Source organism: Lonchura striata, chromosome 19 (assembly GCF_050655825.1).
Source record: "Lonchura striata isolate lonStrDom1 chromosome 19, ASM5065582v1, whole genome shotgun sequence".
Taxonomy (NCBI): Eukaryota; Metazoa; Chordata; class Aves; order Passeriformes; family Estrildidae; genus Lonchura; species Lonchura striata.
In genome coordinates this window covers 10,887,010-10,914,241 of record NC_140721.1, presented here as the reverse complement: position 1 = coordinate 10,914,241, position 27,232 = coordinate 10,887,010, and the positions used below count along the sequence as shown (strand labels likewise).

The window sequence follows — 27,232 nt, the reverse complement described above, 5'->3', positions numbered from 1 at the left end:
CCTCACCAAGAGGCTGGACTAGAGACATCCTGGGGTCATTCCTGTCCTCCACCCCTGTGATCTCCCATCCTGCATCTGGCACGTGGCTCTGCAGGGTGTTTGTCATGCTTGATCCTGTCCCCAGAGCCGCCTCTGTCCCCTGGGTACAGGATCCCTCCCCTGGCTCAGGAACGAGGGCTTTGTGTGGCTCTGGAGCAGCCTCAGCCCTCCCCCCATAACTGGGTGTCACTGTCACACCTCCCCTCTGCAGCCTGGACTGGGACAGGGGCCACGTTCACACATGTCAGCAGGAACTGGTGACTCCATGAGGAGCATCAGACACCCAAAGCCCTGGTGGAGCTCCAAGCCCAGTGGTGGGGTGTCAGGACCTGTCTGCCTCAATTTCCCCCGTAGCTGGAGTGAGCTGTGGGATATGGGGATGGGAAGAAGGGCTGTCACTGCAGCTCCTGTCCCCCCTCCAGTGTCCTCTGCTCCCTAACAGGTGGGGCTGGCCAAATCTAGGCAAGAAAATCCCATGGGAAGCAGTTCCCACCTCATTTGCCAGCAGTTTTTGTAAGGTCTGTATAAACATGGCATTTATGAACACAGCCCTGGCAATGCAGTTCTGCCATCCTGCCCCTCTCTGCCAGCTGGGGGCATGTGGGGCCCACCCCTGACCCAGCTGCTGGTCCTGTGGGGACACAGGCACCTGGGAGGGGACAGCTGGGGGTACCTGGAAGCCTCAGCTGCTTCTGATGGGGAAAATGGCTTCTCACTCCCACTGCTGTTCCCCCCAGCTCCAGCACAGCCCCTTCGCAGTGGGGCTCCAGAGGGGAGGGAAGTGATGGGTGCTCCTGGATTCCCCAGTGCCACCAGGTCCCCAGGCAGGAGCAGGGGACGGGCAGCATCGACTGATGTGTCCTTTGGGAGGGATCTGGGAGTTGGTGACACGTGATGAGCTGTGGGAAGGTTCAGTCCAAGGAGGGAGCGGGGCCTTTTGAGGGCAGGGCTTGGGTGGGACCACATGGGCTCGTGGGTTTGGGTGGCTGAGATACCTTCCCCACTGCTGTGACACCATCCTTTAGAGCACGTCCCATGTCCAAACCCCTCCAAGGGGCTGGCACTACCCAGACTTGGGGCATGTGGGCCCTTAGAACCCCCAGGCCCCCCTACTCTGAGCAGGAGCTCCCTGCAAGACAGCCCAAAGATGGGGAGACCCTGATATGTGGGTCTGGGGAGCTGGAAGACCCTGGCATGTGGGGTTTGGGTTTGGGGGACCCCAGACCATGGGTTTGGGGGCTATTGGCTGCCATAGACTATATTAATATATATAATATATGCCCTATATTGGCTCCTCAAGCACAGGGAACAGCCCAGGCACGGGCAGCCCTTCTGGGCTCACACCATGGAGAAGAGGCCAAAAGGCAGGAGTTACATCCCAGGCTTTCAGGGTCCACCCTGAGCACAGACCCCCCCTCATCCCTGTGGTGGAGCAGATCTTGGGGAGCACCATAGGGTGCCTGATGTGGTTCATCCTTTCCACAGTGGAAAAATGAGTTTATTCCCAGCTTGGAGTCTGTTTGGCTGCTTCGGAGAGGGGAGAGCAGAACTTCTGCCTGTGCTCGGTGGCTGTGGGGACGGACCCTTAGGGCTTTGTCCCCCGGGATGTGTCACTGCAGTGAGGTGCTCTGCTCCCTGCACACGGTATTACTCAGCCCAGCCACCGCACTGGGAAGGCCCCCAGATGGGACAAGAGAGAGCTAAAAATAGAGATTCTCACGGCAGATGCAGGGAAGCATCCCAACATGTGGCCTCTGGACCTGCCGGCAGACCAGGATGGGACTGACCCCCGCCCCATCCCGTGCTTGGCTGTGGTCTCCATGACCCCAGATCTTCCCCCCTGACCCTGCTCCGAGCCCCCCAGGGCAGCCCCAGCCCCAGGCAGTGCTGGGCGATGCCGGGGCGGGCGGGGGGAGCCGGCAGCGAGGAGGTTAAACTCCCCACGCCCGCCGGATGCAGCATCCTGGGCTGGGCTCTTTCCATCTTGTTTTGGTTTGGAGGAATAAAAGCTTTGGCAGCAGCAAAGCCGCTTCCCAAAATAACTCGGCCTCCCATGGTAATTATAGAGCTCCGGGCCCCGGTAGCGAGCGGAGACTTCTCAGCCGGGCCGGGACCCAGCATTGCTGCTGCTGCCGGCCCGAGGGACCCCGGGGTGCCTCGGGGACCTTGGGGACCTCTCCAGCTGTGCCACCCTGCCTGGGCATCACCATCGCTCCCCTTGGCGTCGTCTCCCAGGCAGGAACATGCAGCGCCTGTGTCCCCTCCCGCTCTGTAGCTGATCCTTTCAGCTTTTAATGCTCCCGGTAAAGCCCAGGTTGCCGCTCCCCGGCCTCGATGGGCACTGGGCTACCGGAGCAAAGCGGGTGGTTGCTCCGGGCTGTGCCAGCTGGCCAGGTCGAGGGCACCGAGCTCGTCCCACAGTGCCGGGATGGGAGCGCCCGGCTCACCCCGGCAGTGCCCTCCCACCCCCGCGGGGCTCAGCTCTGCTCCTTGAAGGGCAGGGAGAGCCCAGGCTGAGCTCCTGGAGCCCCCGAGCCCCTAATCCCCGGTAATCCTGGAGGAAAGCGCTGGCTGTGGGGATTAGGGATGTAAACAGCCATCCTCACCTGCCTGCCCCTGCCTGCCCCTGCTTGGACCCCCGAATACAGGGTCGAGGTGGCCACCGGTGCTCTCTGAGGCTGTGTTGAGCCTGTGGTGGTTATTTATGGGAATAAAGGGAATGTAGAGCCAATCTGGACACGGCCTGGGTCTATAACGTCCGAGGGAAAGAGATTCCAGGCAGTGATAAGGTTGGGGACAAGGCTGAGATAGTCCCTGTGGAGTCACAAAGCTTCAATCAGAGCCTGACTGGGGCCGGATCTATCTTTTCCTCCTGGGGAATTACCACTGGCTTTTTTCATTGGCAGGGAAACTGAGGCAAGTGAGGAGAAGCTCATGAGAGGGATGTGCTGGGAATGCATGTGACCTCGCCAGCCCCCTGGCTTGGAGTGAATTTGAGGTGGGACAAGGACAGTGCTGAGGAGCAGCTGGGCCGGGAGACTGAAATTTGGGGGAGGGCTGAGCTCTGCCAGCTGCTCGCCACGGGGAGCAGCCGCCGCGGCCAAGGCTCCCCCGGCCCCTTTCATGCCGGAACACGAGCGCTCGCTCCGGGCAACCCCGCCCGCGGTGCCAGCATCCTCCCTGCCCTCAGGGACACGGGGACACAGCCGCGTGCCACTGCCACTCACATGGGCTCGGGGCCGGGGGCATCCCGGGGAGATGCTGCCATCCTTGAGGTGGGATGGGGGTGGGGATGGGGAGAGGGGCACGGCCAGCCTGGGTGCCTGGGTCCCTTTGCCAGCCCACCAGGCAGGGGCAGGATGGCTCAGCAGCCCCGGGAAGGGCTTCGGGAGGGGGAGGCAGGCTGGGATTTTGCAGCGGGAACTCTGGGAGACTGGGACTTGGTGACCCCGGCTCAGTGCAGTCACCAGTCCCTGGTCCCCAGCAGGTGATGTGGGACGTGTGGTGCTGGGGTGTTTTCCCAGTACCTAACACCCCCTAAGTGGTGCCCAGTGTTCCCAAGAGCCAGTGGCTGGTGTGGAGCCTCCTGCGCAGTACCTGCAGTGCAATGCCTGGTGCTGGTGACACTGCCAGGAGGTCACTCACTGTCACGGGGACCATTCCCTCTCACCTGCGCCACTAACTGGTGCTGGGGCCTCGTACCCACTGCCTGCACTGGGCCCTGCCAATGCCCGGCACCCAGTACTGGCGCCCTGTCCCTGGTACTGGTGCCCTGTCCCTGCTGCAGTGTTTTGTTCCTGGCGCTGGTGCCCCAGGGCTGCTGCTGGAGCCCTGTGCCTGGTGCTGCTGCCCTGTGCCACTACCTGGTGCCACAGTGCAGTTCCCGGTGCCCAGTGAGTGCTGCCAGAGCCGTGCACGGTGCCCGGCCCCAGTGCCAAAGCGAGTGCCCGGTGCCGGTGCCAGGTATTGATGCCCGAGCCGAATGCCAGGGCTGGATGCTGATGCCCAGTGCCCGGTGTCGGTACCCAGTGCGTGGTGCCGGTGCCCGGTGTGCGGTGTCTGGTCCCGGTGCCCGGTGCACATTGCTCGGTGCCGGTGCCGACGCCGAGCGCTGCTGCTGCCTGTACCCGTGAGCAGTGCGCGGCGCCGGGCGCTGCTGCCGGTGCCGGTGCCGGGGCCGGTGCCGGTGCCGGTGCCCGGTGCCGGTGCCGGTGATGCCGAGCGGCCGCCCCGCCCGCCCCCCCGCCCGCCCCGCCCCGGGGCCGCCCCCGCCCCCGCCGCTGCTATTTCTGCTAATCCGCCGGGGCCCGGCCGTGCCCATCGGCAGCCGCCGCTCCCGGACGGCGCCCGGCGCCGCAGCCATGGTAAGGCCGGGCGGACGTGGAGCGGCCCGGGCCGGGCTGCCCCGCACCGCCCCGCTCCCGCAGCCCGCTGCCCTCCGTGAAGGTGACGGTGAGCGGGGGCGGAGCGGACCGGGGCCGCCGGTGCCGCAGCGGAGCGCGGGGGGGACGCGGGCGGCGGGGCAGCACCTGCCCGGTGCGGAGAGCGGCAGCCCCGGGGGAGGCGGGGTCCCTTACCGGGGCAGCGCTCGGGAGCGTCACCTGCGTGTCACCCCGTCCTGCGCTCCCCCCACGCGTGTCCGTGCGCGGACAGCGGGAGCCGCTCTGGTGCGGTTCCGCGCCGAGCATCGGTTCCCAGCTCTTGGCAGGTCCCCGGGCTGCGGCGCTGCTGGCACTGCCGGCCTGGCCGGGCCCTCGGCCGGGACCGTCACACGCAGGGAGCCGGCCCGGTACTCACCGGCAAGGTCCGGAGCCGCCGCTGCCATTCCCACCCGCGGGAGCTTGTTCTGCATCTCCCGTCCTGCCTCGCTCCTCCGCGGTGGTGGCAGGTTCCCAGGAGCCGCCCGGCCGGGCCACGTCTCCGCGGGGACCTGGGGCTGTGTCCGGGCTCGGGATGAGGACGGAGGGCTGCGTGGCACCGGCTGGTGGCCGCTGGGCAGGCGGCCTCGGTGGGGAGCGCTGCGGCCGCGCTGCCCCGGCAGCCGCCGTGGGAACCAGCCCGGCACATTCCTCCGGAGCTGGATGCAGGGAAAGCAGGGAGGAGGGCGGCTGGCGGAGCGTGTCGCAGCCGAGCGCCTTCCCGACAGGCTCCAGACTGTGGCTGTGGGATGCACACAGCAGCCTCCGGAACATCGCGGGGGACAGCGGTCACAGCTGGGGACTTCCTCACCCACGCACGTGGGGAGAGTTGGGGCTGGAGGTGCTCCAGAAGGACCCACAGAGGCAGAGCCGCTGCCCCTGCCACCAGTGCCACATCCCTCTGTCCCCAGGGCAGTTCCCAGCTGGCCCGGAGGAGCAGCATCAGCACTGGTCCCCCCTCCCGGGCCTCTGCTCCCGGCTCGGAGTGGGTCAGACCTTGCCCGGCCCCACGCGCTGAGGTGTCACCTGGTTTTCAGCCTGGACAGGCCTCGCTGTCATGCCCTGGCTCACAGGGAGCCATGGTCCCATCCTGGGGTCCCCACTCAGGTGCTCACAGGCCCTTAAAGCTGGAGGATTCCCTGCGGGAGAGGGACTGCAGCTGCTGCACCCAGGGCTGTGGCTCCCATCCCCAGTGCTCGCCTGCCCGGTGCTGACCCCCTGCCCAGAGCCTGCCCCCATCCTTGGGGTGCCCAGCACCCTGCTCCTCTCGGAGCTGCCGGGAGACTCAATTTCCCGTCTGGAATGCTGCTGATGGGTGGGATGGCAGAGCTGGGGGTCCCCTGATTCTGCAGCGGGAGCATCCCGTGTATCCAGAGGCGGGGCCGAGCAGGCAGAGCCCAGATCCCGTCTCCCTGGTCCTGGCAGCGCTGAGCTTTTGCTGGGGGCTTGTCCTGCGCAGGGCTCGTGTTTTTGGGAGAGCTTTTGTGCCTGGAATAGTCAGTCGTGGTGACACCGTGGCTGTGCCGCGGGTGGCATTCTGGGTGTCACCTTTAGAGGGCTTGGGAAGGCCTCTGTCGGCCTGGCGGTAGGGACAGCACCTCGCCGGGATGTTCCCTTCCTTTCCCTGCAGACGCGGAGGCGGAAAACACCTCCCGTGGGAATGTGGTACCTGTGGAACGATGCTCAGGGGCAGCCGGTGGCTTTGTGAGGTCAGGCTGCCCCCGTGTCCCCCCTCGGGCTGTCACCGCGCGGGGACGGTGTGATGCGGGGTGACAGGGGGGACGAGGCTGCGTGTGCGGGTATCGCTGGGGCTGCGGGGCCGCTGTGAGGCCGGCTCACACTCAGCCGCGTGTGTAATCTTCTTACGGGGGCACCGGCACTGCCCCGGGCTCTCGCTGCCGTAAATCCCCGCTCCTGCCGGGAGTGCGGGCTGGGAAAGTGGCCGAGAGAGCCTGGATCGCGCCTGAGCTGCTCTGATGCATCTCGACACGCATCAAGGTGAATCACCATCCCTGCTGACCCCGAAGTGACAGCTGGGGAATCCTGACTGCCACCCACGGCTCCTCCTGGGGCACTGTTAACCCTTCCCCTCCCAGGGATGAGCCGGCAAAGTCGAGGCAGGAATGTCGGAGCTTTTGCCTGAGATCCCCGTGGTGGGCAGCGTAGCTGCTTCTCCCAGGCCAGGGCTGGTCCTTCCTAGCCAGGCCCAGTTCGAGCAAGAGCTTGAAGCCACTTGGGGGAGCTTTAAGTGTCAGGTGCAAAAGTGTGGGAAAACTGGGTTTCTGACCTCAAAGAGGCTGTGGAGCCCTGCTGGGGGATGCTCCAGATGGGCAGTGGGAGTGGACGTGGTGTGCACTGGGATGGAGAGGAATTTTATCCTGGGACAGAGGGAGTTTTGTCCCAGGATGGAGCGGGTTAGGGTTAGGGTTAGGGTTTTGTCCTGGGACAGAGGCATTCCCGACGATTGAGCATCCTCCTGGGCTGTAGCCAATCTGTGTGTTCAGCCCAGGGTGCTGGTGGTCCTGCAGCCCACCCAGGACCTCCCTTGGCTGATGACAGCTGGTCCTTGAAACCTTCACGGCCGGGCAGGAGCTGGCTGTGGCTCTGCCAGGGGTCCCTCTCCCCCGCCGTGCCCCTCGCAGGGGCCGTGCCTGGCTCCTGGGTGCCCGGCGGGACCTGCCCAGGGTGGAGTTATGCTAATGCTGCTCCCCAGCCCTCGCCGCGGCCGGTGCCACTCGGCATCTTCTGCTGGCCACGGGCGACGCTGGCTGTGCCATGGCCACCTGCCCCGAGCTGCAGCCTGGGCAAGAGGTACGGGGGCAGCGCCGGTCCCCGGCGGGGCGAGAGAGGGGGTGGGGGGCACGGAGCACCCCGGTTCTGCGGGAAGGTGCCGCAGCTGATCCTCCGTCCCTGGGACAGCCCTGCCAGGGGCCGCGCTTGCTGCAGGACCCCCAGGGATGCAGCGCGAACCTCGGTGCCGCGGCACTGCCGAAGTCATCGGCTTCGCCGGGGGTGGGAGATGAGGGCGAGCCCCAAAGGGCTGCAGCCCCGAGGGATGGAGCGGCAGGCTGGAGGCGCTCGCCGCCGCTGGTGGCATCACCTCCCATCCCCGAGTGTCCCCGGCCGGGCTGCGCTGGGGCTGGCGCTGAGACCCCCAGGTCAAGGGCGGGGAGGAAGAGGATGCTGCGGTCACACAGACCCACCGAGCACTCGGGACCCGCTGGGGCAGCGGGGAGCACGGGGGTCCCACCTGTGCCCCCCAGCCTGGCGCCGTGGTCCCCGCGCTGTGGCCGCGGGGCAGCGGGAGCGGGGCCGGGCGTGCGGGCGCCGAGGCCGGGCAGCGCCGTGACCTTGTTTCCAGCCCGCTGATTCCGAGCATCTCCCCTCGCCGCCGGCACCGCCAGCGAGCGGGGACACGGCGCAGGGGAGGACACTTGTCCCCATGGAGGGACCTCGCCTCGACGCCCCGCTCTGGGGGGGCACTCCCCCAGCTGGGAGCCCGCAGGGTCACGGCTCCCCCGGCCGCTGCGTGCCTCTTGTTTGGGGCTGGGGTCGCCTGGCAGCTGCCTTGGGGCCTTGGGGACGTTGGTGCCTGCTGGCAGCAGGGCTTGGTCCCACGGGAGCCGCTGCCGGACGCGCCCTTGGGAACGCATCTCCTCCCGCCAGCGCTTGTAAACAGGATGTGGAGCCATCGTCCCTCGTCCCAGCCCCGCCGCCCCACGGGCAGCTCTGCCCGTCCCCCCAGCCCCCCGGGAAGAGCCAGGGGTAGGGGATGGCGGGGTCCTGGTCATGTCCCCTGCCCTGGTTTTCTCCCGGGACTGCGGGGACGGGGGCCCCTGTGGTGACACCCCGCAGTGGGCGGGGGGCATGGGCACCAGGGGACCCCTGCCCCCCATCTGCCTTCCCCCGGCTGCAGCCCCGCTCAGGCCACCCTCCAACCGCTCTTCATCTCTTCTTGGTGTCTCTGCCTCCTTCCGGCCCCCTCCCGGCCCTCCTGGCAGGCCATGGGGCGCGGGGCGGTCCTGGCTGCCCCAGAAGACCCCGAGGAGCGGCGGGGTGCCCAGGGGGAAGGTGCCTACCCCTGTCCCCAGGAGTGCCAGGAGCTGGCTGCCATCCCCACGGCACAAGTCGTAAGAGCCCGAGGTGCACGGGACCACGGCTGTCCCCGCTGCCATCCCCATGGCTGTACCCACGGCTGTCCCCAGGGTGGTGGCTGCTCCCGTGGGGTGGCCGTGTCCCGTCTCTCCTCCCATCCCCGCCACCTTTAGGGTGCATGTGTCCGGCTGCTGCGGCTTGGGGGGTCGTGAGGCTGAGCTGGGTGGTGCCACGTCGGGCTGGCACTGCCACCACCAGTGTCACCTCCTCCCTTGGTCCCCAGATAAAACGTTTCCTGAAGGAGGACTCGGACGAGGCTGAGCTGAGCCAGTTCCTGCGGGATTGCCCACCAGCTGACAGCTCCAGGAAGGTGGAGGCCCCGGAGAGCCGGCGGGAGCCTGGCCAGCCCCTGGGCAGCGTGGCCAGGGTCCCCCCAGACGAAGCCAGTGACGAGAGGGACTCCAGGATTTTCTCCCGCTCCCGGCCCTCGGATTTCCAGCAGCACATTGCCGCCCCCCCGCCCCCCAGCCCCAACCGCCCGCGGAGCCCCTGGGGACAGCTGGACCCCTACGACTCCTCCGAGGTGCAGGATGTGTCCCTGGGGAGGGGGGACACACACGTGGCGTGAGGGGCTGCGGGACGGAGGGTGTTGCCATCTTGTGAACACAAATGGGCAGGCATGGCCGCATCCCCTGGAACTGCAACCCTGGAAATCCCTTGGCGGGTAGGGGGAAGCGAAGCGGGGGCTTTTCAGCATAGGAAGTGGGCTGGTGGTGTCCCTGTCCCATGTCCCCTGTGCCCTCTGCAGGATGACAAGGAGTACGTGGGCTTTGCCACGCTGCCCAACCAGGTGCATCGCAAGTCTGTGAAGAAGGGCTTTGACTTCACCCTCATGGTGGCAGGTACGGGGCTCCAGCCGGCCTGGGGGTGCTGGCCCCCCTTTGCATCCCAAACACCCTGCACTGGGGAGGGGGATCCTGGCTGCTCCCTCATCTTTGTCCTGCTTTCTCAGGGGAATCGGGGCTGGGCAAGTCCACCCTGGTCAACAGCCTCTTCCTGACGGACATGTACAGGGACCGCAAGCTGCTCAACGCTGAAGGTCAGGGGGACAGTCACGCTCCACAGGGGTGTCCTGGGTGACCAGGGCGGTGGCAGAGCCCTGGGATGCTCCTGGGGGCTGCAGCCCCTCTCCCTGGCCAGGCAGGCTCCCCTGAAATGACATGTGCTGTTTTGCCAGCTGCCCACTGGCACTAGGGATCGCTCTGAGGCAGTGGGGAGCCCCCTGCACAGGATGGGGACCTCCCACAGGGACTTTATTTCCACAGGGAAAACAAGCCCTGGCTTGCTGGGGATTGGCTGGAGCTGCAGCATTTCTGGGAGGCTGGGGACAGTCAGGGCGTGGGGCAGAGTGCCAGTTCAGCTGCAGCCAATTTTTGAATTAAAATGGCCCAAACTTGCCCAAATCCCCAGGAGTTCGAGGGGTTTGTTTGATTTGTTTCCGTTGCTTGGAGTGAAAGCCAAAACACACAATGCAGCATCCTTGGGGATGCAGGGACATGGAGGGTCCTGGGGTGAAGGGGCACGTGCAGCCTGGAGCTGTGGGGTCACCTGAAATGCTCCTGCAGCAAGGCCCAGCCCCAGCAGACCCCTGTGCTGCCTGAGCTGGGGTCCTGGGCTGGCAGTGGCACCACCACCAAGGCATGAGTGCCCATCCATGGGCATGTGGAGACTATGGAGCATCCTCTCCCGGGCTGGAGCATGCCGTGTGTCAGGGCTGATCCAGCCAGGTCACACAGGGTGGGGGATGACACTTGGTGTCTCCCCTGGTGACATGTGTCCCTCCCTGCAGAGCGCATCACGCAGACGGTGGAGATCACCAAGCACGTGGTGGACATCGAGGAGAAGGGGGTCAAGCTGCGCTTGACCATCGTGGACACACCAGGCTTCGGGGACGCCGTCAACAACACCGAGTGGTGAGTGCTACAGGGTGGGGACCGTCCCAGGGTGGGTGGGATGCTGAGTGCCACAGGGTGGGGGGTCTCCCCAGGGTGGACACCTCGTGGTGGGTGGGATGCCCATGGTTCGCTGGGCTTAGGTGCTGAGCCATGGAGATACTGAGCCGGGGGTCCACAGAGAGCAGGGGGATCTCACAGAGGACTCGGTGTCACCTCGCTGTCCCTGCAGCTGGAAGCCAGTGGCCGACTACATTGACCAGCAGTTCGAGCAGTATTTCCGTGACGAAAGTGGCCTCAACCGGAAAAACATCCAGGACAACCGAGTGCACTGCTGCATCTACTTCATCTCGCCCTTCGGCCACGGGTACGGGCGGCCCTGCCGTGCAGCCAGGGCACCGGGGCTCGGTGGGACAGGGCTCACCAGGCTCCCCCCGCAGGCTCCGGCCCCTGGACGTGGAGTTCATGAGAGCTCTGCACCAGCGCGTGAACATCGTGCCCGTGCTGGCCAAGGCTGACACCCTGACCCCTGCTGAGGTGGAGCGCATGAAGAACAAGGTGAGGGGAGGTGGGCCAGCTGGGAGCTGTCCCAGCAGGTCCCTGGGCATGGAGTTGCCCTGGGGTCTCCATCCATTTCCTGTCTGGAATTTGCTCTGGAGCATTTCCTAAGCTCGAAGCACTGTAGAGGACCATGTTGCCCCCATGGCCACCAAGGACACATCTGCCCAGGGGTCAGCTGGGGGTTGGAAGGACTGGGGGGTGCCCGTGACATCTGGTCTGGTGGGACCAGGCTTTTGGGTGCCATTGGCCCTGTGTGGCATCGCCCACACCCTTCCTGAGGCTGGAGCCCTGCCCTCAGGGGGCTGTTTGCCTCCAGATCCGGGAGGAGATCGACCACTACGGCATCCGCATCTACCAATTCCCTGAGTGCGACTCGGACGAGGATGAGGAGTTCAAGTTGCAAGACCAGGCACTGAAGGTGGGTCTGGCTCCTCCAGCTCTGTCACTGGAGGGGCAGAGCCCTGTGGCCAGGAGGACACGTCACCCTGGGGTACCTGCAGGACTCTTTGGGGCCACACAAGCTCCCCAGCATGGAGGGGCTGGCACATATCTCACTAGCCAGACATGTCACCAAGATCCCACAGGTGAATTTACAGCTTGGTGGAGTGGGGGTTGGGTGGGGAAAACCCATGCCATGACCTCTGCTGTCCCACTGGGGCTCTCCACAGCCGGGCCTTTGGAATAACTTGGCTGACACGGCTGAGGAGGACACGTGGAGGACTGCGGGTCCTGGCAGATGGGGGTCATGGCAGGGCCCGCTGATCCCCCCCGCTCTTGCAGGAGAGCATCCCCTTCGCCGTCATCGGCAGCAACACGGTGGTGGAGGCCAAGGGCCGGCGCGTCCGCGGGCGCCTCTACCCCTGGGGCATCGTGGAAGGTAACGCTGGGCTGTCCCCGGCGCCCTCCGGCCTTTGGGGACGGGGACACCCCGGGGCTGGGACGGGCTGTGGCCCCCTGACCCCGCGTCCCCCGCAGTGGAGAACCCGTCCCACTGCGACTTCGTGAAGCTGCGGACGATGCTGGTGAGGACGCACATGCAGGACCTGAAGGACGTGACGCGGGAGACGCACTACGAGAACTACCGCACGCAGTGCATCCAGAGCATGACCCGCATGGTGGTCAAGGAGCGGAACCGCAAGTACGGGCCGGGCTGGGCCGGGGGGTTCCTGTCCCCGGGGTGTCACGGGTCAGGGCTGAGCCCGGTGTGGTGCAGGGCTCCTCCTGTGTCCTTGGGCTGGGAGCGCCTGCAGGGATGCTCCTGCAGCCCCCGAGGCTGGGTCTGTCTTACCTGAGACACCCCAGCAGTGAGGGGCAGCATGTGGCCCCGGGGTGCCTGGGGCAATGCTCTGGTAGCAACGGGGACCCTGCACCTCCCCAGAGCTGGGGCTGGTTTGAGGGGCATGTGCCAGCAGTGTCTCCAGGGCTGGGGCTGGGGCCAGGGGTGTGCTCTGGCAGCAAGGGGGACTGTGTGTCCCCTCTGGGCTGGGTGTGTCTTGGGGGATGCTTCAACACCTTCCCAGTTCCCATCCCTATTCTCATCCACATTTCCAGTTTTCCATTCCCAGTTTCACATTCCTTGTCCCCATTCCCAGTTTCCCATTCCCATTTCCCATTCCCATTTCCCATTTCCCATTCCCAGTTTCCCATTCCCAGTTTCCCATTCCCATTCTTTTTCCTAGTTCCCATCCCCATTCTCATCCCCATTCCCAATTCCCATTCCCAGTTCCTAGTTCCCATCCCCTTTCTGTTTTGATCCTGCATCCCCCTGGGGCTGGCTGTGGGGGGATGCTCGAACAGGGAGGGGGCCCTTGCATCCTCGCAGGCTCCGGCACCAGAGCAAGAGCACAACAAAAGCCAGTGCTGGGGCTCTGCTCGTGGGTCAGCCGAATTCACAGCACCCACATCCGCTTTAGCCACCTCGAGGTGCTGAGGGAGCCCCCACAGGCAGGGTCCCCGGTGGGACCCTCCAGCCAGGGGTCAGAGCAGTGTGGGAGCGAGTGGAGGCTCTGTGGGTCTGAAGCTGTGCTGTGGGGGCTGGCAGTGGCTGCAGGCACCTCTAAGTGTCTCTCCCTGTGTGCCCCGGGGCAGGAGCCATCCCTCGGTGCTGAGGCTGTGCTGCGGGGACTGCTCCACTGACTGAGCCGGGAGCGGTGCGCTGGCCCTCGCCCTGCTCCCCCTGCCACCCCCTGGCCCCTCTATAAAAGTGCTTGTGGTACCCAACGCTGTCTTGGTCCTTCTGTGCCTGTGCAAGGCCCAGGCAGCTGCCCTCGGGGCGAGCTGGCCCTGTGGCCACCCACTCGTGTCCCACACAAGCTGCCCTCGGAGTGCCAAAGGACGTTATGTGCCAGTGGTGTCACCCCGGCTCACTCAGGTTTGGGAATGTGTCACTGTTTGGTGGCACTGAGGGCTGCCCAAGGGACAGGTGCCCCCGTCGTGCTGCCCTCCCAGGGATGCGATTTTGGGGTGCCGAGAGCCGCTCACCCCATTGCTGGTGCCTGGCTCCAGCGTCGTGGTGCTGGCAGGAGCTGCACGCGCTCCCCACGACTCCCACGGCCAAAGCCGAGACAAGGGCAGCGCCTTCCAGAGCGGCTCCCGGGGCGGCCAAACCCCGTCCCTGGTCCCTGGCGCTGGCCCAGCCCCCGGCACAGCACAGCGGGACCCGAGGGCAGGGATGGATTGTCCTGCCCGTGCCCCACCCGTGTCCATCACCCCTTTGCCCGGAGGGGCCGTGCAGGCGGTGGCACGTGGCGGTGGCATGTGGCAGCACGCGTGACCCTGCCAGCCGCTGTTGGTGTCCCGGCCTTGTCACCCGCTGGAGTGGCTCGTGGCATCCACAGGGGACGGGTGGGAGAGCCGATCCCTGCCAGTGCCAGGGGCATGGCAGGAGCCATCGACTGGCCTGGGTCCTGCGTGGCGGCGTGGCCTCGGGGGGATGCTCGCGGCTCTCTCCAGCTGGAATGGGCCTGAATTGGGGCAGAGGCTTGGGAAAAGGGTGTGGGGCATCCCTGGGGCTGGCAGGGCGGTGGAGTGCCTAGAGAGCCCATCCTGAGGCCAAGGGACAGAGGGGAGATGCCGAGGTTTTGATGTTTTAAAGCAGCAGGGAAAACACTCTCCCAGGAGAGCCCAGCTGCTGTGGGATTCTCCCCAGAATGGGGTGTGGAGGAAGTCCCTGGGTCCCCCCCTTGGTTGATGCATGGCCTTTTTGGGGTCTGGGGCCGCTCACATCTCCCTTGCCTGGAAAAAGCCACTCTGATGATGGCCATGGGGCCCAGGGGCTGTGTGGGAGAGCTGGGGACCTGCAGGGGTTGGGGCATCCTCAGAGGAATGTCCCTGGGGGGCTGGGGCAGCACCCTCACCTCCTCTCTCTGCCCACAGCAAGCTGACCCGGGAGAGTGGCACAGACTTCCCCATCCCCGTGATCCCGCCGGTGCCGGACGTGGAGACGGAGAAGCTCATCCGGGAGAAGGATGAGGAGGTGAGTGTGGGGCAGGCTGAGCACCCAAACCTCCGTCCCCATTCCCTCCAGCCCACAGCCATCAGGAGCCACCCTTCCTGCAGCAAGCCGGCGGCTGCTGCTCCAGCCAGCAGCGTCTGGAGGTGCATCCGAGGGTTCCTCCCTGGCTGCTGGCGATCCCAGTTTGTCTGGGATGCTCAACACGAGCCTCATCTGCACGGGAGCGTGGCTGGGGCTTGGCACCATCCACGATCCTGGCTCTGCTCCCTTCCAGCTGCGGCGGATGCAGGAGATGCTCCAGAAGATCCAGAAGCAGATGAAGGACTCGCACTAGCCCATTCCTCCTCCTCCTCCTCCTCCTCCTCCTCCTGGCCCCGATCAGAAATGTTTACATCACGCTCCACCGCCCGGCCCTGCTGCCAGACTCGGTACCAACACCCACCCACAACCTTAAGCTGCGGCATCGCCTTATCCAACCTCCCAGCGCCCGAGGGGACAGCGTGGGGACACGAGGGGACAGCTCACCGTCACTCACTGGGCACAGCTTGGTCCCCCAAGCTTTGGTATCCCGTTTCTCCACAGCTCTGGCCAGCCTGGTCCCCACAGCATGATCCTTGTCCCCGTGTCACCCTGGGCTCCCTGCTTACAGCCTTTATGCTCACCTGGCTTAAGGGAAGAGGAAAGGGGGACACTGGTGCCAGCCCCCCAAAGGCCCCAGCTGCTGTGGGGAACCGGGCTGTTCCCCTGGCCTTGGCTGGCATGGAGGGACAGCAACTCCTGGGGACCACGGGGGACAGAGGGGATGGAGGGACAGCCACCATCCTGCTCCGTGCCAGCACCAGTGCAGGGGGACTGAAGCTTGTCAGTGTCCAGCCCTGTGTCCTCACCTTGTCCCCACTGATGACAGCAGGGCACAAGGAGCACTGGGGAATCAACGTCCCCAGGGAAAATCCCTTGAACCCCAAATCAGAGGCTGGGCACCCCCAGCCTGCCGTGATGTTGGCCCTGTAAAGCAATAATGAGTGTCCTGTGCCCATGGCACCTCTCACCCCATGGCAACAGCACCGACCCTGGCTGGAATTTCAGCCCCTGCTGCCACTTGTTTGTCTGTGGTGTCCTGTGTGCCCAGGATGTCCTTGTCCCTGCTGCTTCTTGGCACAGCAGCCCTGTGCATTCTCCAAGGATTTCCCTGTCTGTGCTGCTTCCCAGCGAAGCGCTGCTGCGTGTCCCCATGTCCCCCATGGTGTCCCCATGTTCCCCACCATGTCCTGGTTGGTATTGCTGCCCTACTCAGACTTTCCCCATCTGTGTTGCTTTCCCACAGAACTATGTTGCATTCCTGTGTCCCCTGGGATGTTCCCAGCCATGTCACCACCCTGCAGGGCTCTGTGTAGTGTCCCTGTGTCCCCAAGGATGTCCCCAGCTTCCTGCAAAGCCCCACTGTGTGTCCCCAGGGTGAGCTCTGCTGTGTCTCGCAGCATCCCTGGGGAGATGGATCCAAGCCCCTCCTGGGTGTGGGAAAGCCCACAGGGGATGGTGAGGATGCAGGCAGGACTGGGAGTGGTGGGATCAGTGGGATCAGTGGGAGCTCTCTGGCGTGGGGATGTCCCCATCAGTGCCCCTGAGCCGGGGTCCCCCAGGTGGGGCGTGCCTGGTGGGTCTGTGCCCGGCCGGGGGTCAGGGATTGGGGCTGCAGGGTGCCAGGGCAGCACCCGGCCTGTGTCCCCCGTGTCCCCGTGCCAGCAGGGGTCCCGTGGGCAGGGCCCCTCCAGGCAGGGCCCTGCAGGGAATCTTTAGCGCTTTCCTTTTTTTAATCTCGCTATTTTCTTACAGAAGCCCCTCCCTTGGCATGATGGTCCTAGAGGCGTTTATTAATGGATCAGAGAGTATAGGTTTATAAATTCTTATAGAGTAGTGGAAATATTTTTATCCCTCCACAACCGTTCTCAATAAATACAGCTGACCTGGCTTGTCTGCAACCCCTTGTGGCATCCCCTGGCCCTGGGCATCCCCTGGCCCTGGGCACCCACTTTCTGAGGCTGGTGGTGGCCCACCCTGTGGGCTTTTGATCCCAATTCCTGTTCCTTTGGAAAAGGCTCAGAATGGACACTGAGGGGTTTGTGCTGCACTCACAGGGACACCCAGCTTAGGGTGTGGCGGGAGAGCCCCTTGGGATCCAGCTCTGGGATAAGGGCCACAAGGAGGGCTGTCCCCCTCTCATGTGCCTTGGGGTGCTGGGTGCTGCTGGTGTGGGGCTGGGATGGGAGCAGGGGATGGAATTGCCCTTCACATGCTGTCCCTGGGTGTCCCCCCACCGGTGGGGAGCCCTGCCAGGAGACACCTCCAGTACCTGTGCCCAGTCACCCCCATTTGGGTCCCCCAGGACCTGCTGGGTGGAGGAGCAGGAGGGGTGGGCAGAGCAGCACAGAGATGGATGGGCTGCATCTCCAGCTGCCTCCCAGAGGGCATCATCCACCTGCATCCCATTATCCCACCCTGCTCCCCGGTATCCCAAACCCTGCCCCTCCCTCTCCTCCCCACAGAGCCCTCAGGCTGATCCAGCCCAGCTGAGTGCAGGGGCAGGGACCTGGGGCAGAGCCACTCCCAGGGACAACAGAGGCTGGGGAGGGATGGATGATGAATGGATGATGGATGATGGATGTATAGATGGATGATGGATGGATGATGGATGGATGATGGATGGATGGATGAGAACTGGGGGTTCTGCTGGGTGACAAATGGGACATTGTGGGAAGATTATGTCATCTGCAACAGGACATGACCTGGCCGTGGGTGCTGGCAGCCCAGGAAGCCAAGTGTGTCCTGGACTTATCCCATGAGGGTGGGCAGCAGGGGAGGGAGGGGATGCTCCCCTCTGCTCTGCTCTCCTGAGACCTCTCTGGAGCTGCCTCCAGCTCATCCCAGCACAGATATGGAGCTGGTAGAGCAGGCCCAGAGGAGGCTACCAAAATGGTCTGAAGTGGTCCATGGTCTCTGCTGTGGAGGAAAGCTGCCTTGTGGGACCTGCCAGCCCCACCCACTGCTCTGCTGCCAACCACTTCTCCCCTTGCTGAGGGTCAGAGCACAGATCCCACCTCCTTGGGGTCCTTCCCTCCTTTACCAGCACTGCCTCAGCCCCACCTTGCTTGGCCCAGGGTGCTGAGCCCCACTGTGGCTGAGGTGCCAATTCCTGCTGTTCACCAGGCAAACCCCCCCATCCTCCCCTATTAACCCTCTTATCAACATGGGAATGGAAAATGTTTGTGCTTCCTCGGCTAGAAGCAGCTCTCTCCCCAGAGACTGGGATACACAAACCTCCCAAATCCCACCATTGCAGCTCCAATAAGGATCCCCTGGCTGCCTCTTCCTCCCCAGAACAGCCAGCAGAGCCTCTGCCTTTGGTCCTAGACTGGCTGATTTACCCAGTTCCTCTTCCCAGAGGATAAAACCCAGCACTGATGCTCCAGTGCCATCCCCAGCTGTGCCCACCCTTCCCTGCACTCCATTCCATGTGATTTTCATCACACCTTTAAAAATAAAAAGCCCCAAACCCACTCAAACCCAGCCTTCCCAAGGCAGAGACTGATATTTCCACATGGCAAATGCTTCCATGCAATTCCCCAGTGTCCTATTTTTGGTTTCTCACCAGTCCTGGCACTGGTTGCAGCATCCGTGCTGGAGCTCCAGCCGAGCTTGGAGGAAGGGAATAAAGGTTTCTTAGGGCAGAAAAGGAAACCTCCCATCTCCTTCCATGGGCTGTGCCTGACACCTAATGCGACCTCAGGTGACATCAGTCCTGTTGTTTCCTTTCCCCCTTCCTTTCCATTTCCATTTTCCCCTTCCCTATTTATTTATTTATTCCTTATAGAATTAATTATATTTTCCCCTATGGGAGAGCCCCATCAGCCCCACCTCCTCCCATCTTTTCAAATCCAGAAACCAAGGCACTGCCTCCAGCTCTTTCCCCCCATCTCTAGTACCTCTTCTCCACTTGTCACATCCATTCCTGGTACCATCTCTCCTGGATCCAGGGGAGCCAGGAGCAGTCATTCCCATTGCTCCCATTCCTGTTTCTCCTGGATCCAGGGGAGCCAGGAGCAGTCATTCCAATTATTCCCATTCCTGTTTTTCCTGGATCCAGGGGAGCCAGGAGCAGTCATTCCCATTATTGCTCCCATTCCTGTCATTCCGATTGTGCCCAGCTCCATCTGTGTGCCTGGGAGCTGCTGGCTGGAGGTGACAGCCCTTCCCCTCTTCTGGCAGCTGTGATGAGGGTTTGAGATGCTGTGTCTGAACACATCCAGAGGATGCTCCTGATGGAGCAGGTAGCCCTTGGATCTCCTGTTCAGGGCAGGAGGAGCTCAGAGAAGTGAAACCCCACTGCTGCTGCTCTGCCCCTCCTGTAAAGGCAGCTAAACCATCCCTGAATTACCTTCCAGCCAGAAAATAGGACACAGGGTGGAGCCTCCAGCCAGCTCCAGCTCTTCCATACCTTTTCCCACTTCCCTGTTCCCCACAGCCAGTGTGGAAAGACCAGACCAAGAGCTTGACAGGTTTCTCATGCTGGGAGAGCTGGGGGTGCTCACCTGCAGAGGAGAAGGCTCCAGGGAGAGCTCAGAGCCACTTCCAGAGCCTAAAGGGGCTCCAGGAGAGCTGGAGAGGGACTGGGAACAAGGGATGGAGGGACAGGATGCAGGGAATGGCTTCCCCTGCCAGAGAGCAGGGATGGATGGGATATTGGGAAAAAACTTTTCCCTGTAACGGTGGTGAGGCTGTGGTGGGCACATGAGAACACGACATGAACAGATGGATATGCAATTGCAGCCTCGTCTTTACTTGCAGAAGAAGCCACCTGTGGCTGTGGATTCTGGGAAGCTCCAGGAGATGCCTTTACTGACACGTGATGTTATTTCTGGAGCTTCCCTGAAAAACCCCAAGAGTTGCTGTATTTTGTGAAGATAATGCCCATTTCCACGAGACCCAGCAGGAACAATGCTGAGAGGCTTGGGAGCAGCAGCCGTTCCTCCCCTTGGTGCTGATGGCATTGAAGATGCCAACATGAAGCGCAGGGGCCGAGCAGAACAGGCAGGGAAAGGCTCCCTCCGTGTGGAAGGGGACAAGGTGCCCCTGTCCTGGCTCTGCCCAGGAGCACAGGCAGAGCCCCTCGGTTCTGGCTGTTTTTGGAGAAACAGCACCATCTATTTGCAGCACCAGAGGAGAGGGGACACGGTGGGTGCCCCTCAGCAGGATTAGGGATCCCACCCTGGAGCAGCAGCCTCTAGGACATTCCTGACCCCCAGAGCCTCCTGCAGCCCTGGGGACACCTGGGGCTTGCTCCAGGCCCAGGGCAGGAGTTGCAGGACACATGTGCAGGAGCAGGGAGGGGAGAGTCTCCAGGCTGGGGGCTCAGCTCAGCTTTGGGTCTCTTCTTCCCAGGCAGACTCTGCCCTTCCTCTCCATGCACGGAAACGAGGACTCCCACCCTCGGGGCCCCACAGGACTCAGGGACCACATTTCTCCACATTTCTTCATCACTGGCTCAAAGAGGCTCCAGCCCCTGAGGCATCAGAGGTCTTGGGAAGGTGTTGGCCCCACAGCACCAAGGAGGAGATTGCCAGGCCAGCCCCAGCTTTGCTCCAGGGGCTGAAGCTGTCCCTAACCCAGCCCATCCCCACTTCCACACCCACCTCAGAACCCCTCAGAATGGACCCCAACGTGTTGTGAGTGACAGAAGTGACCTAGGATCACCTGTTCCAGCCTCACCATGGAACTGGGAGCAATGAAGAAGATCTGATTTATTAAACCTGCTGGGAAAAGGGTACAAGGGGTGGCCTGGGGCCTTCAGAGCTCACGTGGAGAAACGGCTACTTCTTCTTGCGACGTCTGGTGTTCATTCGGATCAGCTGCAGCCCCTGCTTCTTGATGTCCTCCCGGCTGGGGATGTATTCATGGTCTTCCTCATCAAAATCCAAGGTGTCTGGAGGGGAGAGTGGGGAGGAGGGGCTGAGGAGGGTCTGGAGGCCACCTCTGCTGTGCCCATGTCCCTGGGTAACCTGGCACATTTTGTTGGGCTCATGGGATTCCAGGAGAGTCCTTGTGGGCCTTTCCACCCCAGCATCCCAGGGTGACCTGTGGGACCTGGCGGTGCCACCACTGTGGCCCATCTCCAACGCTGCTGGGGCTTCCCATAAGGGTCTGGAGCTGCCGTGTGGTGGGCACAGCTCCTGCTTTGCTAAAGAAAGGTGGTGAGCTGCCAAAAGCTCTTTGCCTCTTCCAGGAACACCCACAGGCATAACCAAGCACTGATTATTCTTCAGAACCAGGTGATTTGGAGATTAGAGTGTCCTCTCTTGCCCCACAACATCTCTCCTTGTTCCGGCAGTGGCTTGGTGCTCATCATGCCACCAGCTGCCTTCGTTCTCCTCCACCCCTGCCTAAACCACCACTCACATCTGAAGCTGTGGAAACAGCCAAGGTTGGCCTCAAGATCTGGGGGCAATTTGTGGGTTGCAGGGCCAGTGGGAAACAGACAAGGACTCCCAAAAATCCCAGGGGGCAGGGGCTGGGACAGTCAGTGGGATATGTCCCACTGTGCTCTCCTACCATCTTCCATAGCCCCTTCATCCTCAAAGGAAATCTTCAGGTTCCGTGCTTCACCTGCAGTTTTTTCCTCCAGAAGGTTCCTGACCTTGGCAAAAGTCTGTGGAAGACAGCCTGGGTCAAGTGCTGGGGGACAGGTGGGTGTTCCAACCCAAGGGTGCCACACTTGAGGTACCCCACGGGTGCCCGGTGCCAGCCATCCGGGGCTTATCGGAATCTGAGGTATTGATGATTCTGAGATTGTAAAAAGTCTCTGTCTCTCAGCCCTGCTGCCAAAGAAGTCATAATTTGTCTATGCTGGTTTCCAGGTTGTTTATTCTGTTTATCTCTCACATGTTCTGCTGCCCTGCCCAGCTCTGTCCTGCAGGGCAGCGTGTGGGGCTCTGCCCTCAGTGGGATGTGACAAACATTAAATACCAGAAACTCCCTGGGCTGGATTGACAAGAACGTGCCAATATCTGTCACCTACGTTGGACAGTGTGTCCCCAGCCTGAACCAACAGAAAAATGCCAACAGCACAGTGAAACATGGAGGGCATGAAGAAGGAGGAAAAGGACAAGGCACACCCAATTTCCTCCATCTTGTCCCCTTTGGACCCCTCATCAAGAACCCTAAAATTTTACTTTTGCACCCATGCCACACTTAATTATTACTTATCTCAAACACTCAGAGCTTGCAATTCATCCTGTAAGATTGAAAACTCTTTTCCATGGACAGAGATCACAGCCAGTGTCTCTGGGGGCTCTGTCCAGGGGGTTCCTGACTCCTGCCAGGATCCCAGAGCTTCCAGGGCAGCCAGAGGGAAGCTCTGGATTCCCACAGGGCTGAGCTGCTCCATGGCCTTACTGAGGAAGGATGATGTGGGTGGCCATCTGTGAAGGCCCTGTGTGTGTCCCCAGGGCCACCAAGGGCCAGAGCCCCCGTACCTCGCTGCGTTCATCAGTGCTGTCCTCGGGCCGAGCGGCAAACTTCTCCTTCAGGAACTGCAGCTTCTGCTCACAGTACTGCAGCTTCTCCTCCAGCCCCACCACCGCACCTGAATCCTCCTGGGGGAGACAGAGCCACCTTGCTGGGGACAGCCAGGCCCTGGTGGCAGTGGTGGCTGTGCCAGCTGTCCCCGTGCTGCCCTATCTGCATGGCCCTGCTCCCCGGAGCCCGTGGTACCTTGCCAGGGATGGGGATGCCCTGCAGGTGGAGGAACATGTTGTCAATGATGTTCTCAAACTCAACCAGGCGCCTCTGGCTCTTCAACATCTGGGCTCGCATCTGATCCCGCCGGTCCTCTTCCCGCTTCAGCTTCTCCCTCAGCTCCTTCTCCCGCAGCCTGGAGCCAGCCACACTCACATCACACAGCTGCAGAGAGGTGCAGGGGCACCCCAGACTGCTCCTAAAACTGTTCAGGTTGCCCCACCCCCAAGTGCAGGCCAGCTCTATGCTGCTGGCAGCAATTCCCATGCCCAGCAAGGAGACAGGAGCTCCTGGACCCCAGTGGGAGCTTTGGGTGCTCTGCCAGCAGCAGAACTGGGAGCTCAGGAACCCTCCCAGTGCGGGAGGAGTGTGTGGCTGCAGTGGGGTGGAGGTCAGGGTGCCTGCTGGGACACGTCCCCCCCAGAGGTGGTGGCCTGGTTGGCACAGCTGTGCAAGGCCAGCAGCACCTGTTGGTGCTGTCAGGCTGGTTAAACTTCAGTTCAGCGAGCTTCGACTCCATCTCTTTCAGTGTCTCCTCCAGCACTTCCCCCTCCTCATTGCACTCATCAATGTACTGCTGCAGGTTCTCCAGGGATTTCCTCTGCGCCTGGATGCTGCTGGGGATGTCCTAGGCAGGGGAGACACAAGGACTCAGCCCAAGATGCTCCTGCTGGGACCTCAGGGGGCTTATAGCACCATGGAGCTCTGTAGTTTCTGCTCATGGGGAAGAAATGCAGCTCCATGCCTGCCTGCAAAGAGGGGCTTTGTGGGGCTCCAGGAGAGAAGAGCACATAACTCCGCAGGAAATGGGGGGAGCAGAGAGCTCACAGCTCCCCAGTGTGCCAGCAGCCCCAGGTTTGAGCAGGGATGGGTTTTCCATTACCCAGAGGCAGGAGCACTGCAGGGCAGCCTTTGCCTTCTCCATCTTGTCGGTCACAAAGGCCTCGCGCTGCATCTTGGCCATGGCGCCCTCCAGGTCAGCACCTGGGGAGGCAGGGAAGGAGCAGGGCAGGATGCCCGTGGCCATGCCCACATCCCCCCGCCCTGCCCCAGCCAGGCACTCACCCACCACTGTTTCTGAGGAGCTCAGCTCCTGCTCTGCAGAGAGCATGGACACAGCTTGCTGCAAGGACAGTCACTGTCAGCCCTGGGGGTTCAGCACTGCAGGCTGCCCCACATCCCAGCTCACCTGGCCCACATCCCAGCTCACCTGGCCCACATCCCAGCTCACCTGGCCCCAGCCCTGCCTGCCCCCCAGCCCTGCCTGCCCCCCAGGCCCAGCTCACCTGCCCCCAGCCCTTCCTGCCCCCAGCCCCAGCTCACCTACCCCCAGCTCACCTGGCCCCAGCCCTGCCTGCCCCACATCCCAGCTCACCTGGCCCACATCCCAGCTCACCTGCCCCCAGCCCTTCCTGCCCCCCAGCCCTGCCTGCCCCCCAGGCCCAGCTCACCTGCCCCCAGCCCTTCCTGCCCCCAGCCCCAGCTCACCTGCCTCTGCTGTCTTTTGCTCTCCTCCTCGTGCCGGAGGCTCTCGATGTGCTTCCTTTGCTCTGCCAGGGACTGGTCCCTGAGCTGCTTCTCCACACAGACCTGGGGTCCTGCCTCAGCCATGAGTTTCTGGAGTACAACAGAGAAGGGAAGAGTTGCTGCCAAAGTCAGTTGGATCTTTCTACAGGTTGGTTATTAGGTTCAGGTATTGGTTTAGATTGAGATGTGGGAAGAAATTCATCCCTGTGAGGGTGATGACACCCTGGGACAGAGTGCCCAGAGCAGCTGTGGCTGCCCCTGGATCCCTGGAAGTTCCAAGGTCAGATTGGACAGGGTTGGAACAACCTGGGAGAGTGGAAGGTGTCCCTGCCCATGGCAGGGGGCTGGAATGACATGAGATTTAAGGTCCCTGCCAACCCAAACCATTCTGTCAATCTGTGATTTGAGTGACTGGATGAGCTCCTGGGATGCCCAATGTCAAAAGTGACCCCAGTGTGTGGAAATAGGCTGTGAAAGAAACTTAGCAAGGTGGGCTGGTTCTGGGACATACTGCCTTTGCCATGGCTGGTACTTCAGTCTGACCCCAGCCCCAGGAGAGAAGAGGGAGACCTGGCAGAACCTATGGTGGCCTCTGGGTGCTGTGGGCAACCACAGCTCCATCTCTTTTGCCCCTTGCTCTCAGGCCCAGGTACATGGTGCTGTCTGTGGGCACTGGAGGGTGGGAAAGGGCCCCAGTTATCTCACCTTGATGACATTGTTGGCTTGGAGGCTAGTCTGGCCTGTGAGCTCCTCGTGGTACGTCACAGTCATCCCAGACAGGAGGTCTAGGCATCGAGGCAGGTACACCAGCTCCTGGCACACAGGGAGCCACAGCACATCACCCACTAGGGTCCCCTGTGCTGTGACAGGCCGTGGAGGGGACCAGCCGGGTGTCCCCTGGGACACAGCCCCTTGGGCCCCCTGTGCCTTTGCAGGGAGAGCAGGTGAAACATCAGCACAGTGAGGAGCAGCTCACCCTCTTCAGGACCTCCTGCAGCCTCAGGTACCGTTTGGTCATAATCTCTCCACTGTGAATTTTCATCAGCATCTTCTCGATCTCATTGCCCAGCTGGCGAATGGTCTGGGGCAGACACAGGGGGAGGACACAAAGTGACTATGTGTGCCAAGCCCAGTGCCCAGCTGGGGGTGCAGGGCCTGGATTAAAGCCCCTCATGAGTATTGGCACACCAGGAAGGGCTCCTGGGTACCTGCAACTGTGGCTCTTGCCACTTAGGATCCGTCTCAGCACCCTGCAGATCCTGCAGGTGCCTCTGGCGCTCGTCCCTGGCTTGGCTCCACTGCTTCAGCTGGTGCAGCAGCATGTCACACACCTTCACCTGGTCATGGACTTGGGCCTCGATCTTCTTTATGGCCACCTGGATGGGCATGAGACCATTTTCCAGGCTGGATGCTGCAGGAGAACGGGGTGCTTCCCAGAAAACTCCCCCCAAACTAGAGCTGGGGACACCGAGACACTGCTCCAGGATGTTGTCACTGCTTTGACAGGATAGGGTCTGGGTGAGTTTTGCTCTGGGGGCTGGCTGGGATAAGGCAGAGGTGGGCAACTGCTGGTGGCAGGGCTGGGCTGGGCTTAGGGACTCTGCATACCATGGAGCAGGGCTGGGGATCAATAAAATCGATCAGGGCCCAGATGGGGATGTTGTCAGAGAGCAGCAGCACCACTGTCACTGCACGAGGCCTCTGGGCAAAGGCAGCTCTGCAGGCACAGCGCCTCGATCTCCACGGGTTTGTAACCAGGGCACAACCTTGGGACAGGCAGGGAAGGGCAGGGGCAGCAGCTCTCTGCCAGGGATGCAACTGCACCCTGTATGAACACAGGCAGTGCCAGGGACACGTGGGGTGGGACAGCCAGGAGGGCTGCTGGGACAAAGGGGCTGCATGGATAGGCCCCATTGGACCAGACATGAACACCCCGTGTCTCCACAGCAGCCCCGTAGGGCTGTCCTGGTGCTGGCACCATGTCCCTCTGCCATGCAGTGTTCTCAGTGTCCCCAGAGCCCCAGCCCCTATGAGAAACCCCAGCCCTGCCATTACCTCCAGGTTCTCAGTGGCTGGAACGAGCTCATGGCCCTCTCCAAAAGCATCCTTAATGGGGAATTTGTTGTACTGTGGGCAGGGGAGAAACAAAGGGATGGCCATTGTCAGCCTGGGAATGACATTTTTTGCTGGCCTGTGCTGCCAGCTCCTGGAGGGGCTGGGGATGCAGGCCCAGCACCAGGCAGGGGTGCAGCAGGAAGGACCTGCTGGTACCTTCAGGACAAAGTCCAGGATATTGGAGTCCTCCTGCAAGGCCGTCCGCAGGCTGGGGAGCAGCTCCCTGTTCTGCCGGAGCTTTTCCTCGCAGGACTGAGCGAAAATCTTCCTGCCTTGCTCTGGGGGGACATCAGGCAGCCAATGGTAGTGTGTGGGACAAGGGGGCTGCGACCCCTGTCCCCGAGCAGCCCGAGGCAGCACCTTGCAGGTCCACGAGGACACGCATCTCCTGGCTGCGCTGGCTCAGGCTGGCCTTGGGGCCCCGCGTGCCGCCGGGGGCCTCCATCCCTCAGCCCACCATTCACAGTCCCCGTGGGACAGACGCCGAGGCCCGGCTGCCCCAGGAGGTATCTCAGCGCTGGGAGCGCAGGGTTCCACCGTTGAACTGTCACCGTGGCTCTGCCAACTGCCACCGGCCACGGCCCAGCCCCCGCCTCACCACTTCTGCAGCGAACAGGTTAATTAACAACTGATTAATGAGCTCCTGGAGTGTCGGAACTCAAAATGTCCCTCAGACATTTTTGGAGGTTCTGGGTCCAGGTCAGAAGCATTTGAGACCCTGGCAGGCAGCTGGAAACAGCTGTGATTTTGGGTTTGAGCCATGGAATGATTTACTAACCTTGCAGGAAGAACAAGAAGTCACAAAAGTTTATATATTATGGCAGAAGTCACAAAGTAGAGGGAAGAATTTTTGAGTGCTGTACAGGGGGATTTTAGGTCTTGTACATGGGGGTCAGAAGTTTTAAGATGGACTTGGGATTTGGGCCTGCCCTGTCCTCCCTCTTTCTCCTTCCTTACCTCCATGTTCTTGGTGATGTTGACACTCACAGATTGGTTTAGAGTAGAAAGGCACCATTTAATATAGGTAATAGGCATTGGGGAAAAGCTGCAAACATGTAACACGTAATGTACCATATAAAAGATAGAAAAGCACCATTTAATATAGGTAATAGGCATTGGGGAAAGGCTGCAAACATGTAACACGTAATGTACCATATAAAAGAGAGCAGCAGCCCTGGGCAGGGAGAGAAGAAGCAGTCGGGGTCAGAGAGGATGTCAGGGTGTGTGTGTGCCTCTGCCTGAGCTGTGAGCAAACCACAGCAGCCCGAGGAGAAAATCTTTTA

General features: G+C 62.1%; 2 protein-coding genes across 6 annotated transcripts; one reads left to right on the top strand and one right to left on the bottom strand.

The window, feature by feature from the left end:
* The first annotated feature begins 4,238 nt into the window (after positions 1 to 4,238).
* Positions 4,239 to 16,498, top strand: SEPTIN4 (septin 4). Of its 3 annotated transcripts, none has more exons than XM_021540393.3 (12): positions 4,239 to 4,403; positions 8,836 to 9,135; positions 9,361 to 9,454; positions 9,565 to 9,651; positions 10,402 to 10,525; positions 10,737 to 10,871; positions 10,945 to 11,062; positions 11,382 to 11,483; positions 11,846 to 11,942; positions 12,041 to 12,203; positions 14,441 to 14,540; positions 14,794 to 16,498. In XM_021540393.3, the coding sequence occupies exons 1-12, from the start codon at positions 4,254 to 4,256 to the stop codon at positions 14,851 to 14,853; spliced, it is 1,530 nt and encodes a 509-aa protein (XP_021396068.3). In that variant the 5' UTR covers positions 4,239 to 4,253; the 3' UTR covers positions 14,854 to 16,498. The 3 variants fall into 3 exon arrangements, with proteins under 3 accessions (XP_021396068.3, XP_021396067.2, XP_085413248.1); XM_021540392.3 differs by lacking the exon at positions 4,239 to 4,403 and adding an exon at positions 7,129 to 7,268; XM_085557122.1 differs by lacking the exon at positions 4,239 to 4,403 and adding an exon at positions 8,236 to 8,587.
* A 3,537-nt stretch (positions 16,499 to 20,035) lies between these two features.
* Positions 20,036 to 26,952, bottom strand: LOC110471812 (coiled-coil domain-containing protein 183-like). Of its 3 annotated transcripts, XM_085557119.1 has the most exons (13): positions 26,310 to 26,952; positions 25,890 to 26,227; positions 25,043 to 25,210; positions 24,811 to 24,915; positions 24,540 to 24,647; positions 23,796 to 23,924; positions 23,373 to 23,430; positions 23,191 to 23,291; positions 22,775 to 22,935; positions 22,284 to 22,443; positions 22,046 to 22,165; positions 21,123 to 21,219; positions 20,036 to 20,496 (listed from the first exon to the last, which is right to left on the bottom strand). In XM_085557119.1, the coding sequence occupies exons 1-13, from the start codon at positions 26,392 to 26,394 to the stop codon at positions 20,384 to 20,386; spliced, it is 1,743 nt and encodes a 580-aa protein (XP_085413245.1). In that variant the 5' UTR covers positions 26,395 to 26,952; the 3' UTR covers positions 20,036 to 20,383. The 3 variants fall into 3 exon arrangements, with proteins under 3 accessions (XP_085413245.1, XP_085413244.1, XP_085413246.1); XM_085557118.1 differs by having other exon boundaries at positions 23,191 to 23,430; XM_085557120.1 differs by lacking the exon at positions 21,123 to 21,219 and having other exon boundaries at positions 23,191 to 23,430.
* Positions 26,953 to 27,232: the final 280 nt, after the last annotated feature.

Coding starts and splice junctions, on each gene's coding strand:
- LOC110471812 (XM_085557118.1), bottom strand. CDS start 26,394: ATGGAGGCCCCCGGCGGCACGCGGGGCCCCAAGGCCAGCCTGAGCCAG. Junction 23,925..24,539: donor AAGCCAACAATGTCATCAAG/GTGAGATAACTG, acceptor GTTGTACTCCAG/AAACTCATGGCTGAGGCAGG. Junction 22,444..22,774: donor CAGCCTGACAGCACCAACAG/GTGCTGCTGGCC, acceptor GGCTGGCTCCAG/GCTGCGGGAGAAGGAGCTGA.
- SEPTIN4 (XM_021540393.3), top strand. CDS start 4,254: ATGCCGAGCGGCCGCCCCGCCCGCCCCCCCGCCCGCCCCGCCCCGGGG. Junction 11,063..11,381: donor TGGAGCGCATGAAGAACAAG/GTGAGGGGAGGT, acceptor GTTTGCCTCCAG/ATCCGGGAGGAGATCGACCA. Junction 14,541..14,793: donor TCCGGGAGAAGGATGAGGAG/GTGAGTGTGGGG, acceptor GCTCCCTTCCAG/CTGCGGCGGATGCAGGAGAT.